General features: G+C 38.0%; 2 protein-coding genes across 2 annotated transcripts in view; one reads left to right on the plus strand and one right to left on the minus strand.

Annotated features, from left to right (window-relative positions):
- LOC122638397 (polyribonucleotide nucleotidyltransferase 2, mitochondrial-like) overlaps positions 1-17489 on the minus strand; it is a 75586-nt gene that overhangs the window by 49583 nt on the left and 8514 nt on the right. The window contains exons 4-8 of the mRNA XM_043831342.1: positions 4620-4745; positions 4377-4538; positions 4158-4277; positions 3175-3312; positions 2893-3055 (exon numbers count right to left, since the gene is read on the minus strand). Of these exons, the coding sequence (XP_043687277.1) occupies positions 2893-3055; positions 3175-3312; positions 4158-4277; positions 4377-4538; positions 4620-4745 (709 nt within the window). The remainder of the gene's footprint in view (positions 1-2892; positions 3056-3174; positions 3313-4157; positions 4278-4376; positions 4539-4619; positions 4746-17489) is intronic.
- LOC122638400 (WEB family protein At5g55860-like) lies at positions 5959-6683 on the plus strand. Its single transcript, XM_043831348.1, has one exon. It carries the CDS (start codon positions 5984-5986, stop codon positions 6593-6595), a length of 612 nt encoding a protein of 203 aa, XP_043687283.1. The 5' UTR covers positions 5959-5983; the 3' UTR covers positions 6596-6683.

Below are 17489 nucleotides of genomic sequence, written 5' to 3' on the forward strand. Positions count from 1 at the left end.
ATGTCACCAAGTTGATTTGTAGAGTTAACACAAGGAGCAGAAATCAACTTCCACATCACATCATCCCGTTACAAAATGACAATCAACTTTAATATGCTTGATTCGTTCATGAAAAACTAGATTGTTAACAATATAAACAGCAGCCTGATTATCACAATACATATCCATAGGCTTGCTAATTGGAAAACCAAACTCATGAAGACGTGACTTCAACCACATTAACTCTGTTGCGATATGAGTCATAGCTTTGTCCTCTGCTTCAGCACTAAATCTAGCCATTGTAACCTATTTGTTATTCCTCCAAGTAACTAAATTACCACCAACAAATGTACAGTACTCAGTAGTGGACCTTCTATCATATTGTGAACCAGCCCAACTAACATCAAAATAACCAACATTGTCATAATCACAATGAGATTTATAAATGAAACCTTTCCCTGGAGCACCTTTAAGATATCTGAATATAAAACAGGCTACCTCCCAATGAGCTTGCTAGGTTTATCCATGAACTGACATATAACATCAAAACCAAAAGACATACCAGGTCTGGTGACGATAAGTTAAATGAATTTACCAACCAAACTTCTGTACCAATACTTGTCCACAAACTCCTCCCAATGAGCTTGCTAGGTTTATCCATGAACTGACATATAACATCAACAACAAAGATATACCAGATTACTAGGTCCGGCAACGGTAAGATAAATGAGTTTACCAACCAATCTTCTATACCAATACTCGTCCACAAACTCCTTATCATCATAGGGCACCTAAATCTTTCATCTGAAAAATGCCTCTGCAAGTAAGATTTGACATCTGCAATACATGCTAAATCACTACCATAGAAGATATTGTCATCAGCATAAAGTCATCAACAACCAACACTATCACCTTGGAATCCTTCCAACAAATAAAAAGAGAATGATCAGAGTAGCACTGTGTGAATCCATAGCTAGTAACAACTCGCTAAATTTGTCAAACCAAGTTCTCCACTGCTTCAGGCCATAAATGGGAATGTGAAGTTTACATACTTTTTGTGAATTCCCTTATTGAGCAACATACCCAGGAGGCCAGGAGGTAGCTCCATACAGACTTCTTCAAGTGAATCACCATATAAAAAGGCATTTTTTATATCAAGCTAACAAGGACTAATAAAGATTAACAACCAGGGAAATAAGAACACAAATAGAATTAAGATGGGCCATAGGAGAAACGTTTCAAAATAAACTTCACAATGCCATTTATGGCCTGAGTGTTAACAACCAGGCAAGCTTTAAGCCGCTCAACAGAACCATGGGGTTATACTTAATGGAATACACCTAACGACACTTCACAAGCTCCTTACTTGAAGGTAAATCAACTAGTGTTCATGTTTGATGACATCGCAGGGCATCCATCTCCGCATCTATAGTCGTCTTCCACCCAATGTGAGAGAACACTTCATGATAAGTTTTAGGAACAGATCATGCTTGTCACGAAATCTAGGCGATCCTAGGCATTGGAAGAGGATAAAAATCAAAGCAACACCAACAAGGCATCAAGGCGTCGCGCGACGCCTTGACAACTATGGAACAGAGTACTCGAACAAAGACAAAGCAAAATTATGAAGTGAATATGGAAGCTGGGAAATAGAAACAAAATGAGCAATAGGATACGTAACCAAGGATTCTTTTTAGTGCATGAAAGAGTACCGTTCCGATTGACTACAGGTAAATCAATGGTTGCAGGTGGTACCTACCAAAAAAGAGGTTGCAGGTGGATGCGAAGGATCCCTAGACAAAAATAGGCTGTATACAAACAATCAAATCAAATAAAGCATTCCTGGGCCTCAAAACCACCAGCTCGAGTTGGCTGGGAAAAAATCACAGGTTTCGACCAGTTTCAACCATATGTCGGTTTCTGGCTGGTCGAAACAAGAGTTTTAGAACCTTGGTTACAATTCTAGGTGCACTGGACTATTATGGGCCTCACTATGTAAAATGACGGCCAAATTCCTACACTTCCCGCAACAAAATCATCACAGAGAGCTTATCAGAACTAATTCAACCATGTATAACAGCTGCTTGAGTTCAGCTTGTCCATTTCTAGCATGTTTTGACGATGCATGGTCCTCAAGTTTCAATCAGCATTGCAGTAGTAAAATAAGCAACTAAGAAGACGGACTATAGGACTAAATAGATCCATCCATCATGCTTGTTATTGTATTGCAAGATGATAAAACAGCTGTGTGCACAACGATGCTCCTCCTATCCTTCGTAAACTCAATAAACTAATCCTTTATAGAACTGGAGGAGTTTTATTCTCATTAAAACAAGCACAGACAACCATGAGACAATTACCATAGTCGTACCCGCAGTTAATCAAAAGAGATATGGCTATTTCCACTAAATCGTACCTCTAGCTGATTAAATCTACAGTAAATTATTCACCCCAAAAAAAATTCTACAGTAAATCAAGCATGCAGAATTCCTAACATTTTTGGAAAAACAGCTGATGTAATAAAATGGTAATAAAATGATATCTGAAGAATCTTAGCTGTCAGGTCCGACGCTTCCCAAATGGTTCCTTTTTAAGTAATATTTATTTGGTACAGTAACCAGTAAGAACTCTAGAAAAAGCTAAAAAACATGTAAAGGAAGGTGGAATATATATACAGCTCAACATGTTTCATAGGAGAATATAGTAATGAATCAAACTACCTATGCAGCAGTGGTGTAGTAAATGCTTATAATACAAAATAGTAAATCCATTTGAAATAGAAATTCAGGGGAATTATTGAATAACTCTCTCATCATAGGATCACCTAGGATGGTGGCCTTGCTAGGTTGATTCAAATTCAGCAGTCATTTCAAACAGTTAATAAATCACATTTTATTATAACAGGAAACTTACCATGCCCAACTTCACGCCTATTCAAACCACCACGTTTACCAACTTCATTAATTGAGAATGGTGGAAAACTATAGTGAAGCATAAAACGCTTTGTGGATGGACCAACCAGAGAATCCAATCTCTGAGCGTCTCCAGGTGAGCCCAGTGTCACAGTGCATAGAACCTGCACTTGTAATTCTAAGAAATTTAGTTTGGCAGAATGAATTTAAATTGCCTGTCCAGACAAAATCATACTGAATGAGCTTTCCCTTTAAACAAGAAAGGAAACATAATTGTACTGACCTGGGTATCTCCACGAGAAAAAATCGATGATCCATGCAATATTGGTAAATTACCAGATTCACAGTATAAAGGCCTAACTTCATCTAGACGTCTACCATCAACTCTGATTCCTTTCTCAATTATCCTTCTACGAACAATCTGAAAAATTAAAAAGCAAATGTTAATGCACATGCATGAATTTTGATTCCTTGAGCTTTCTAACAATAAATATGGCCTTAAACACGGCAAATGGCAAAAACAGAATTCATGTAGTGGACCCCACTTAACTGGAAGAAGGCTTAGTTGAATTGAGTCAAGTATAATACCTTGAGCTTTCCATTCATTAGAGTTTGTAAATTTCACAGAGATTTAGAACTATTGTTTTGATTGAAAACTCAAGTTTCTTTACAGTTTATCCCTCCATCTATTTTCTTACTCATATGTATACAGGCCCCTTTTCTCCCTAAATCCCATTTATAACCTGAATACGAAAATGCATCCAATGGACAATAGTACACATATTAGGTGCCTAACATAACTACTTTTTCTTTTTTCGTCTTTTTGGCGGGTGAAGGGGGAAGTAGGGAATAGACAATTTGTTTATTTCATATTTCATAAATTCATATATGAAAAAAATGCATTTCTAAGATTACTTAGTTCATGAATTAGTAGAATACCCAAAAAAAAAAGGGTACTTCGGATCAAACTCAAATTTTAACCCAATCTTAATTAAGAATATTTTACCTTTGCTACCAAGGCTACAGTTGTTTTCCAGTTGGAAACCATATAAAAGGAATACTTTCAGGTAAAAAATAAATAAATAAAAGTTAAGGTTTTACTTGAAATTTTTTCTTCTAGTTTTTTCCTGGAAAAATAGAGCAGGAAAAAAAATCTAGATGCAAAAATAATATCCAGCACATCACAGTAGACACAAGTATCTAAATACAACTTTAAGAAAAAAGAGGAAACACTGCTAGATTAGATAAAGATACACTGGCACTCACCTTTTTCCTCACCATGTCAACTGCCTTGGGCAAAACTTTTAAGCTCTCCTCATCACATTCTTCTTCGAGGACTCTTTTTACATCTTGTGTAATATTATCTAAGGCTTCTCCACGTTCAAACTGTATATTCATAATAAAAATAAATAAATGATACAAGGAAGACACACATGCACCTCAATTGAAAGGCTTAGGGTGGTGTCAAGGAAAGAAAAATTGCACCTTTCCATAAGTCGGATCTGTAAAAACAGCTTCTATTGCCCCTTCTGCCAAGCTCTTGACTTTCTCAAGGGTTGTATCTGATAGCATTGATAATTTATATTCCTTCTTATGCTTCCCTGCTTTTGCAGCCAATCTAATCTGAGGTTCTAGATATTTTGTCGCCTGAATGATCAAAGCTAGACATCTTAGCAAGATTCACCATTCCAAGAGAATACTATATCACATTAAGAATCTTATACCCACCTCAGGATGGGCTAACCTTAATCCTGCTTCCAGATCTCTCTCAGAGATCTCACGGGCTTGCACATCTATCATTAAAGTTCTATCTCGTGTGCAGGCATATAACAAGTTGAGATCGCTTACACTCATCTGCATCATATATCAAATGATAATGAATATCAACCATGGAAAATACACACACTAGTTGTCATGGCGGAAAGACAATCCTAGGCAGTCAAGGCATGTTATATAACCGGGGGGGTTGTAAAACACTAAATGTATGTCATATTAGTTTTAATTTTACAAAGGGGTTTATGTTAAAAAAAGATGAATTCTTTTCCCTTCTACTTATAATAAATAACAGAGGGCCTGTGTATAAAATAAAAAATAGAGTAAATTACTCCCTTCTCCCCTCGATTATGCCCAAATGAAAAACCCCACCCTTGCATATTGAGTAATAGCTCTCCCCTCTCCTGAAATCAAAAGATTCTATCAACCGTACCCATTCCATGAAAAATCGCTGTTAAGTGATGACATCACCCTAAATATATTCAATTGAACCCCCAAATGCCCTTATGTTTGTGATATTCCAATAATACCCTCTAATAACAAGAGAGAAAATGAAAAAGAGTTCTTCCTTCGTTCGAACACTCTGGAAGAACCAGAGCTTGTTAGCAGGTATCTCCGGCACTATTCTTCCTCATTCCAACACTCTCTGAAGGTAATCTTGATTGGCGGAGAGTGGTATACACCTTGTGAGCCATCAGTCTCCTCCTAACCAAATGAAGCCCTCGAATGGTGCCCCTCTTCTCCTCCTAAGTTCTTAAGATGACAGAAGTGGCGAAGAACCAAGCAAAGCAACTGGAAGAAGCAAACTCTGGTTGCCTTGTTGAAATTGATGGTGCTTGGAGACAGGAGTTGGACAATGCCAGAGAACAGTATGCAGCCACGATTTCTGAACTTGATGCTGCCAAACAAGAACTGAGGAAATTCCGTCAGGAATTTGACTCATCCGTGGAAGAGAAATCTGCTGCATTCCACCAAGCAGCAGAAGAGGAAGTCACAGCCAAGGCTAATGCAGAGAAGGCAGCTGAACTCTCAAAGGAGATTGCAGCCACACAAGAATCACTTGGGCATGTGAAGCTGGCTTCTTTGCAAGCCCAGCAGGAGCAAGAAAAGATTCTTGAGGAAAAAAAATGTCCAAAGGCAGTCTTATAGAGCTGCCCTGGAAGAAGCACAGAAGAAACTGCTATCTTTGAAGAAAGAATTTGATCCTGAAATCACCAGGAATCTCGAAGGTAAGCTTGCTGAAACAGCTGCTGAGATCGGGGCTTTACAAAAGGAGATAAAAAATGCTCGCACTTCTGATCTGGATTCTGTAAGAAATTATGACTTCAGAGCTTGATGGTGCTAAAGAGGCATTGCAAAAAGTGGCAGAAGAAGAAAGCACTCTTAGGAGCTTGGTGGAGTCCCTTAAGGTGGAGCTGGAAGTAGTGAAGAAGGAACATTCTGATCTGAAAGAGAAGGAAGCAGAAACCGAATCTATTGCTGGGAACTCGCTTGTCAAGCTCCAGAAAAGTAAGGGTGAGCTTGAAGCAGCCCTTACTGAAGAATCTAAATTCAAAGATGCTTCTGATAAGCAGATCTCTACCCTCCAACAGCTATCCTCAGAAACTGAAAATGCAAGAAAGGAGGCAGAAGAAATGAAGAGAAATGTTGAAGAGCGGAAGAAAGAAGCCGAAGCCACCTGGGTTGCCCTGGAAGGAGCAGAAACGACACTACAGATTGCACTGAAAGAGGCAGAAGAAGCAAAGACAACAGAGGCAATGGCACTTGATCAGATTAAGTTATTGTCTGAAAGAACAAATGCAACTCGAGCTTCAACATCAGAATCTGGTGCAATGATCACAATCTCAGGAGAGGAATTTGAGTCTTTGAGCTGGAAAGTTGAGGAATCTGATAAATTAGCTGAAATGAAAGTAGCTGCCGCAATGGCTTAGGTGGAAGCAGTAAAGGCTGGTGAGAATGAAGCACTAAAGAGGTTGGAGGCAGGCCAGAAGGAGATTGAGGAGATGAAGGCTGCAACGGAGGCGGTTTCAGCTCCTCAAGGTCGAGTTTTTCTTTTCCAATGGTTGGAGACGATAGAGCAAGGAGAGAGAACATCTTCCTTGTTGAATGTTTTAAGACAAATTCTCAGAGGGTAATATAGTCTTTTTCTAACACTTAACAGCGAACTTCAGGGAAAAGGCCAAACTTATATTCCCTAAAGTTCCCATACTCTGCTTCCTCCTCCTTACTCTTATGTACATGCTCCTAATAAAGCCTGTGATCCTTCTTCAAAACCACTAGCCTAAAGAAGATCTTTTCTGAATTTTATATAGCTTGCATGCTAATAGTGAGGAATTTTAGAAGTTAGAGATTGTACAGATACCAGAAAGCGAAATAATATATTCTTCCATTTTTCACAATTTTCCACTATAATGTCCCAAACTTCATTGCATTAGAATTACACCAAAAAGGAAAACCAAAATACTGAACCTGATAATCCATTCTCCTACTTGCAACACCAAATACTAAAGAAAACTCTCAATTCTTGAAACTCCACAACTGAATTTCTGACCAATAAATCACCTATACACAAATTGAGTGGTTCAGAGGGGGGGGGGATAGAATTCAGCCCGGTGTCCTATATCACATAGAGTTCAGATCAGTGTCCAACATCACATCCCTTGTTGTCCAATAGCAACAAAAAATGTCTCCACAGGTTGACATCTGATCCAACCTAGTAGCAAGCGATCCACCAAAAGCAATCAAAATATTCCTTGGTGAATCGAGCAAATATTGAGTGGGGAAAAGGACTGATTCAATACTGACTAATTCAATCTAGATCGGTGGCCTAATCTAATTAGTATCAAGATCAGTGATCCAGACAAGGATCCGCTGATCAAGGTTCGAAATTTTGTTGAAACAGGCCAATTCGCCCAGGCCTGATATTGAAATGTTTCAGCAAAATGGGGGGAAAGCACAGAAATTTGGTCGATTTCAGCTGAAAATAAAGAAAAGGCCATTTCAGTGCCCAAATAGTGAAATTCTGCCCTAAAACTTCAGGGAGTGCCTATTTAAGTATGGTTACATATGTTCAAATCATTAGATTGGAAAAACACCCAAAGTGGTAATTTGGCTTTGGACTCTATGATTCTAGACATAGCTCAAAATCTCGCCGAAATTTCGGAAATTTCAGATATTTCGGCCAGGCCGAAAACGAGATGCAATGTCAAAATGAAAAAATGCAATATTTTGGAAATTTAGATAATCTCGTTTCAGTAATTTCGGTCTAAAAAATGCATTGTTTCGTCAAAATTTCGGTTATTTTGGTCATTTCGTTTTGGCATTTCAGCATTTTACACCTAGAAATGGCCAGGCAAAACTCATAGAAAAAATAAAATATTCGGCGATTCGGTATCTCAAAAATTTTGGTCTGGCCGAATGGCCTTCTGAAACGAGATTTAATACTATGATTCTAGTGTATAGCATAGCATATTGTATCCTTTCCCCTTTATACCCTATTCTACACAAAATTTAGGCATATAACATAACATTATACCAAAACAACTGAAATATGCATTAGGAATGAAGAACCATAAAATTGGAAAGCATTCCACAATTATTAAAGAGTGAAATCATTTAATGTTACAAATCCAAAATACATTGTTAAAAAGTGGCATCATAGACAATAAGTACAATACATTACAAGTTTACAATCCCAGAACTCAATACCACATACTAATACAGGGAGGGTCAAAATCACTAGGCTGCCCTTGGGAACGACGACGGTACCTGCTCCAACTCCCTGGGCATATGACGGCCATGTCATCCTCTACCTGAAGAAGCACTTGAAGTCCATAGTTCGAAATTTCAGTCGAAATACCGAACTTTTTCGATGGTTTATATTGGTTACAGGTCATAACCTTAACCACCAGCAACTTGGATGGTTTACAAGGTTTCGGTTGAAATTTCGAAATGACCAACATCAACATGACTGAAATGTTTTGGTAATTTCACTGGAAAGATACAATGACATACATAAAATTCCACATTTCGATCCAATTCATGAAATTTAGACAGCGAGAGTAGTTTTAACCAAAAGTTTTGGGAACTAGTAAAATTCTGGATTTTTTGCCAAATTGCTTCAATCTTTGGCTGTATCAAGGCATTATGGAATAATACAACTTCGATTGTTTGCTGGATTTGAATCAAGATTCGAACTTGAAATTAACCATTTTTACTTGAAATTAATTTTGACAAAAAATATGGTAAATATATACTGCTTGACCTTCAATTTTTTTATATGTTAGTATGTTACACACCGTTAGCTGATCTACGGCTTCACATAGTAGGATTATATTTTGTCCAAAATCAATTTTAAAACTTTGTTTTAAAAAGTTTTAAAAAAAAAATAAAGGGATATATTCTATTTTGGTTTGAAAAAATCATGAAAATTTATGGAATCATTGTTGACGCGTTATCAACTCATAGCAATTATTTATGCATTATTCCTTAATTAATTTTTGTCAATTAGGTAATTATTATTTTTAAGAATATTAAAAAATAGTTTTAATTGGGAAGAATATCTTAGGGAAAATTAAGAAATAGATTTCTTGTAGTTTTAGAAGTGCCAATTGTAGTAGAAAAGTTCATAATGCTTGCATTCTTGTTGCAACAATGTAAGAAGGATGCAAAATGGCTATCCAGCACCAGGGGAGGGACATGGAACGAGGTCTCAGCGAGATCTCGAAAATATCTCATTTTTTTCAACTCTGAAATGAAACCATGGACGAAATGAGAAAAATACATCAACTCGGCCGAGATCTCAGTCGAGACCGAGATCTAGAACAATCTCGGTTCGAGATCTCGATTTAGACTGAAACCAAACCAAACCAATGTTATAAAAGTGACTTACCTCAACCGAGTCCAAGACAAGATATGAGAGGAGTTTAAAACTTCCCCTGTTTCGACCTGTTTATGTTAGAAACCAGGACAGGTACTTATTTATGCCTAATATCATTTAAGTAAATGTCTTTATATTATTCATAAATAAGCAAATACCCCCCATTTGAATCCAATAAAAAATAGTTAATAAATCAAATTCCAAAAGGATAGAGTCAACCCCCCCCCCCCCATAATTCAAGAGCAAAAACTGGATTTTCAGAAGTAGGTGCAATTTTCAAGTTTTAAATGCTGGCCTTTTTTTCAAATCTAAATATTCCATGAGTCTTAATATAGTAAAACATTGCTAAAAACCGAAGGTGCAGTAAAATATTCATTTGTTTTGCTGTCTAAAAAAATATTTTCATTCAGAGCGATTTTGACAGCATTCACGCATACCAATTAAGGTTTGACTGAAACATAACTCCTTCAATATAAATCTCTCCTATAGCTATGGCCGCCAATGGCAAGAGAACCATTATAGAATTGTGCTTAGCCACAGGAGCAAATGTCTCCTGATAGTCAATCTCATACACTTGACTATACCCTTTGGCCACCGACCTTATCTTATACCTCTCAACCACACCATCTGACTGATACTTGATTGTGTAGACCCACCTGCAACTCTTCCTATGAGAAGATCTACCAATTTCCAGTTACCATTTTTCTCAAGAGCCATCTGTAGAAACCTAGGACCTGTAACCAGTAACCTTAGAGTGGAGAAAAGAGAGAAGAAAGAAGAAGAGAAGAGTAGCTGCAAGGGGAGGAGCCGTATGTGTTAGTTTGCTTCCTCCCTCAAGTATCTTATTTATAATAAAACCATTACAATCATAAAAGGAAAAGGAAACTAAACCTAATCTAAAATAGGTAGCTAACTTAGACTAGGAAACTGACTCCTAACTCCTAACAATTAAAGACATAAAACAATAAATGAAACCATAATGGACTCAACCACAATAGGGACACTCCCCTTATCGTGGTACACTTCTCAACACTCCCCCTCAAGCTGGAGTATACAGATATCAAAAGAAAGGCTCCAGCTTGGACTAAAAAGAACAGAAAATCAAACTCAACACCAATCTTGAATAGTAGTTGTAGACTTCAGTGAGCACAGAGGAAACTCCGATAAAACCAATAGAAATATCAGCCCAAGCACTGGACGATAGATAACATCAACCACAATCCAAAAACAGCAGATAGGTAACGATGACAGATGTTCTCCAATAATTGCAGAACTTGATTTGTAATAAGAGAAGACTCGATCTTCAATATAAGGAAAGAACTCGATCTTCAAAGTAAGAATCAATTCAATCGCACAAAATGGAATTTTCCTGTCGATCTTCAAAAAACACCATAGCATGCTTAAAAGATGGAGGGCAGCAACTTCGAAGTTTCCCTTCAAAAGTAAAAATCTTCACTGAAATAAATCTTGAGAAATCTTCACCGAAATATTCTTAAGAAAGGTAAGACTCTCCAATTGATGACTTGTGCAGAGCAGATATGCAAATAATAATATCCAATTCCAATTTCCCCCTCACGTGTAGCAGTACACGTGAACAAACAGTAGCCAATAATCAACATTGCAAAGCACGGGCATCACAAAAAAATTCCATAAACAAGTGCACCGCAAATAACAACCGTAGATATAAAAATCCCAAAATTAGTTTCTAACCTCCCTTCACTGGAGCCAACAACCACCATGCAAGGTCCAACCTTCAAAGAAGTACAAATCCCACATGTGTTCGGGGCCCACCTGGGCAACTATACTTCAAGAATTTTAAAGAAATGTCGGAATTAAAAAGGCAATGGCAGTTTGGTATATGACCAGCATCTCAATAATTTCCAATCTCCCCCTCAAAACAAACTCCAACCTCAATGTCATGTAAGTACCAATTTGCCAAAAAACAAATTGATGTGATCTGGGGCCCACCATAGCAATAATATGGCACATATGTATACCCAATGGCAATTCTGTAATTACAGCATGCAATCTCCAATTGATTTGGAACCGGGTCAAAATACCCAATTTCGTTCCAGATGGACCCATCCAAGTATACAATAGGCAATAGCAAGAGGTAATGGCGGAACCGTAATTTAAGTGAAATTCATATATATGCATAAGTAAGGCCAAATTTAAAGGAGGAGTGGCAATCTGGTAATAAACCAGAATTTGCAAGGGGTCAATTTAGTAGTTAAAGAGGCAATGGGACATAATGGGAATTAAAGTTTATTGGTTGGGGATATGAAGGGAATTAGAATTATTACAAGGAGAATGGCAGAATTGCAAATAACACAGAGTTGAAAAAGGGATGGCCTAGCTGTAATTAGGTGAAATTTGGTAAAATTCACTTTGAATCACAATCCAAGCCAAAGGCCAAACTTGGAACAATGAAGAAGACAAGGGTAACTTGTAATAAACTTGAGCAAATTGGGTAATAGTAAAGTGTAGAGGCAAACTTGGGAAGGAAACTAGAGAAAGAAAAAGATAAAGACAACCGTCCCAGCAAGACAGCAACTAAGAAATTATAAACCCATTCGAAGAAGGGATAACTCACGGAACAGAAAACCCAAAAAGTAAGATTCTTCAAGTCTTCAACACTAATCAAAAAAGTGTCTTCAACCTCACAGTAAAACCAGAAAAGATATGATTCCAGCAAAGGAAGATTTCCACGCAACTCCAAATAGAAGGTCGAAGATTAAACAGAAAACCTGCAACTCCAATCTGGCAGTAGGGGAACAGCGGCAATAAATATTTGACTCTGTGGAAGAACAGCTTCAATCGAACCAGCAGCAACAAAATACCAGCAAAGAATCGATACCACCAGAAATCAATAGCCAACAACAGAGAACAAGAGCCCATCCAACAACTAAGCCAAGCAACACTCAGCAACACGAAAACCAGAAAATCAGAGATCTTCCTCACGATAAGCAAAGAGAAACTGAGCAAAAATAGGGCAAGTCCTGAACTCCAGCCCCTCGATCACCGTAAAAAATCGAAAAAAATGGATTGCACCTTCAACGAAAGCAGGTTCTTCAGAAGCAACTACAGCCCAAAACCAGGTTCTTCATTAATCGATCAACAAATCAGTATTTAGTCTGCAACTCATCTAAAGAGCAGAAATCAGATTCGAAATCTGATGTAGAGTTTTCAGAATCGAATAAATGAATTGAGTACATGAAACCCTAGTTCTTCTTTTTCTATGAACTAGGGTTTTCTTCTTCAAACCAGAAATCCAAACCGACTCTCAAAATGGCAATCTTGGAGAGAATCAGTCACTGATTGCCTAGCTCTGATACCATGTAGAAAACCTAGGACCTGTAACCAATAACCTTAGAGTGGAGAAAAGAGAGAAGAAAGAAGAAGAGAAGAGTAGCTGCAAAGGGAGGAGTCGTATGTGTTAGTTTGCTTCCTCCCTCAAGTATCTTATTTATAATAAAACCATTACAATCATAAAAGGAAAAGGAAACTAAACCTAATCTAAAATAGGTAGCTAATTTAAACTAGGAAACTGACTCCTAACTCCTAACAATTAAAGACATAAAACAATAAAAGAAACCATAATGGACTCAACCACAATAGGGACACTCCCCTTATCGTGGTACACTTCTCAACACCATCATTTCCTCAGACATTGCTTGCTTCTACTTCGGGTAAGACATAACCTCAATGACATTCTTGGGAATGGAAACAGAAGAGAGGGCTACAGTAAAAGCAAGACCTGTAAGAGAGAGAGCATGATAGGAAACAAACTGTGATACAGGATTAGTGCAAACTCTCTTTCCCTTTCTAACAGCAATAGGAAGGTCTAAATCAGAAGGAAGAGAAGAGATGTCACCTGACTGAGGAGGATGTATCGCAGGATGTGGATCCAAAGAGGACTTTTGGCAGGTCTTCTTTTTTTTCTTTCTCTTGTACACAATTGGCTCCTTATCATTACCAGAACCACCACCTGACTGATCACCAATATCAACCACATCTACTTCTTTGTGTTTCCCAATGTCAAGCATAAAAGAAGAAATAGATAGGGGAGAAAGAAAGGGAATAGCATCAGTAGCCTTTTCACCCACTATTCTCCCCCTGAAGACGATGTGGATGAGGAGCAAAGAAGGGCACGGATTCAAGGAAGGTGACATCTTTAGAGAGGAGACGCTGACGGCAGGAAGGATAGTAGTACTTGTTGCCTTTGGTAGTAAAGGAGTACCCAAGAAAGAGGCATTTGAGAGCCTTTGGGTAAAGTTTAGTCTGAGAGGCTTTGTTAACATGAACATAACAAACACACCCAAAGACCTTGGGAGGAAGAGAGAAAGCAGAAACTTGTGGAGTCAAGATTTCCAAAGGAGATTTGGAACCAAGGAGTTTTTTAGGCATGTGGTTGATGAGAAAAGAAGCAGCAAGAAGAGCATCAGACCAAAAAGCTTTAGGAACATGCATGCCAAATAAAAGACTGAGTGACCTCCAATCAATGGTGATTTTTCCTCTCAACTACCCCATTTTGTTGAGGTGTGTCAACACAAACTAGTTGATGGATAATGCCACTATCAGTTTAGAAGTTTTGGAGGCCACCAAACATGTACTCCCCCCCCCCCCTTTTTTTCAGAACAAACAATTTTGATTTGAGTTTCAAACTGAGTAAGAACCATTTGACACAAATTTTTGAATGCATCACAGACATCACTCTTATGTTTCATCAAAATAGTCCAAGTAGTGCGGGAATAATCATCAACAAATAAAACAAAGTAACGATAGCCAAATAAAGAGGTAGTAGGAAAGGGTCCCCAAACATCAGTATGCACAATGTGAAAAGGAACAGTAGATCTATTACCATTATATGAATAAGGCGAACGACAATGTTTGGAAAACATACATGGTTCATATTGAAAGACATGGGAAGAAGAAAAATAAGAAAATAAATGAGGTAATTGTTTCCTCATTACAACAAAAGATGGATGACCAAGCCATTGATGCCATAGCATTACAAAATCCACAAAACTACTATCGTCCAGACGTCCACACACATAAGACTGAGCTGTGGGCAAAAAAGGTGGTTGCGGTTCCAAAAGATAAAGCTCTTTCTCCTCATGTCCACTACCAATAATCCTCTTTGTCAGCAAATCCTGAAAAAGACAGTGAGAAGGAAAAAAAGTAACACAACAGTTCAAGGATTTAGTCAAGTGACTCACACATAAGAAGTTAAGTGGCAAAGTTAGGGACATGAAGAATTAAATCAAAGGAAATTGAAGATGTAACAGGAATACTGCCCTTACCAGAAAGGGAGGAAAGGGAGCCATCAGCCACCCTAACCTTATCCCTACTAGAACAGATGGAGTAGGAATCATAATAGTGAAACGTACCAGTCATGAGGTCAGTGGCATTGGAGTCAATGACCCAAGATGGGGCTGTGGTAGGAGCGGATGTGGAGGCCTGCAAAGTTGAAGATTAGGAGTCTGGCACAGTAGATGTAGAAGATGAGCTACCCAACTGTGACATGACACTCCGAAATGCGGCAATATCCTTTGTAGTAAGTGAGCTAGAATCAGCCTGTATACTAGGTGAGTACTCCAGAGTCCAGAGTATTTTTTTTTTGGATGAAAGAAAATTTCAGAGTAAATTACTCCCCTCTCCCCTCGATTATGCCTGAATGACAAGCCCCACCCTGGGTATTGAGTAATATCTCTCCCCTCTCCTTAAATCAAAAGATTCTATCAACCGTACTCATTCCATGAAAAATCATTGTTAAGTGATGACATCACCCTAAATATATTCAATTAAACCCCAAAATGCCCTTATTTTTGTGATATTCCAATAATACCCCCTAATAACAAGAGAGAAAATGAAAAAGAGAACTTCTTTCTTCTTCCTTCATTCGAACACTTTGGCGGAATCAGAGCTTGGTAGTAGGTATCTCTGGCCCTATTCTTCCTCATTCAAACACTCTCCAGCGGTAATCTTTAATGCTTCAAAGAGTCATATACCAGAATGAAGAAGCTCTCTTTATTACAACTTACAAGAAAAACACTAAACATGGGAACCATATGCCATATACATTCTCTGTGATCGTTCCTTCAAAGTTTAGAATACTGTAATTTGATTATTATTAGACTCAATGTTACAGTTCTCTTTTGGTAAGAAGTTACTTGCAGAAACACTAGAGTGAGTGAGTTTGATCCACTTGGGGCTTGGGGTGTGCAAGTGCCGAGTGGGCTATCTAATATCAGAGTCTCTTTACAATTTTCTATCTTCCCTTTCTTCTTCTTCTTCTTCTTTATGTTAAGTAAGCTTTGATTTAATGAAATTTCTTTGTTGTTTCCCTGGGTTAAGCTAATGAAAAAGAGTTCAAAAAGACAAGGTAAGACACATGATCACATGATCATAACTTCGTATCACCCGCAGTCCCAGAACAGAAACTGATCTGTGATGAGAATCCCCTGTCCTTATTATGTTAAAGAGGAAGAAGAGATCAAATCCCCTATAGTAAAAGAACAAAGAGAACGACCCAGTACCCACTCCACCCCCTCCCCCACTATAGAAAAATAGAAGAAAATTTTCTACAAATACTTACATTGTTACTAATTTGATTCACTGCTTCATTTAGTATCACCTAAGTGGAAAACAGAGAGAGAGAGAGAGAGAAACTCTTACACGCGTCTATTTAATTTATATAACTCCAACCCCCTCTCTCTCTCCTTGGGCTAGCAGAGCAGAGGAGCAAGAAACAAGTTTTAATGGTTCCATCTCACATTCTCTGCTGCTACTTCTTCTTCTTCTTCTTCTTCATTCTCAATTCCATGACCCAAGCAGCTCCAGGTGTTGGCCGATGGGACTTACTAAAGAGAAGCATTGGGATATCAGCTATGCACATGCAACTGCTCAACAATGACCGTGTCATCTCTACGACCACACAAACTTTGGCGCTTCCAATCTCTCCTTACCCAGAGGCAAATGCCACGACCATCTTGGGTGGGGGCGGAGTTGCAGGACAGGGGTTGCAGACAAGTGGTAAAATTACTAAAATAAGGAATAAACAAATTAGAGCTAATTTAGGAGTAGCTCCGGTACATTATAAGTTGCAAGAAAGTCATTTGAGGTGGCATGGACATGCAATGGAGGCATTTGAATGCTCCAGAGCAGCAGGGTGATTTGATTTAAATTTAAGGAGCTAAAAGAGTCAGGGATAGGCCTAAAATGACACTAGGAGAAGTGGTGAGAAAAGACATGTATAGCTTAAGACTAGTAACAAGTATGGCTTTGAATAGAGCTGAAGAAAAAGGACCATGTAGCCGACCCCATTTAGTTGGGATAAAGCTGAGTTGAGTTGAGGGGGGAATTTACTCGGGAGTTTTCTTTTACATTGTGTGTCTTATTTTTATTTTCTTCATTGGTAAAATAAACAAATTTATTCAAACAAAAGAAACAGAACACAAGATACCAAAGAAGATAGGGGTTTCTTTATTTTCCTTCATCTTGATAAAGTTCCTAAGCTGTTGCCAATTTATAAAAATAAAATAAAATAAAAATCCAAATGGCATAATTAAGGCCCCCCAAATGGATCAGATTTGATATTGAGAAATGATAACAAGCTTAGAATTGCACTTAAAATCTTTCCAATCACCATTTCAGCTGACATATGTTTGTCTATGTCATTTTCCCTTCCATTTAGGCCCCAAAAACTCCATGTATGGTACAAATGATCATATTCGGTTCTCAAGAGAAATACAAAGAAACCTAAAAAATTGAAAGCATAAGCTACATGTGAACAAAAGAACAAATAAGGCATTTTGTGACAAGTACAGGAGGACTGATAGTTCATAAAAAAAAAATTGTCTTATCACCCTAGCCATGCACGTTGTTATGCATTTATGACATCTGGAAAAACAAATAAACTCTGGATTATGAACGGAAACAATAAT

Source organism: Telopea speciosissima, chromosome 8 (assembly GCF_018873765.1).
Source record: "Telopea speciosissima isolate NSW1024214 ecotype Mountain lineage chromosome 8, Tspe_v1, whole genome shotgun sequence".
Taxonomy (NCBI): Eukaryota; Viridiplantae; Streptophyta; class Magnoliopsida; order Proteales; family Proteaceae; genus Telopea; species Telopea speciosissima.

Excerpts from the sequence above, each read along its gene's own strand:
- LOC122638400 (XM_043831348.1), top strand. The coding sequence starts at position 5,984 with ATGACTTCAGAGCTTGATGGTGCTAAAGAGGCATTGCAAAAAGTGGCA.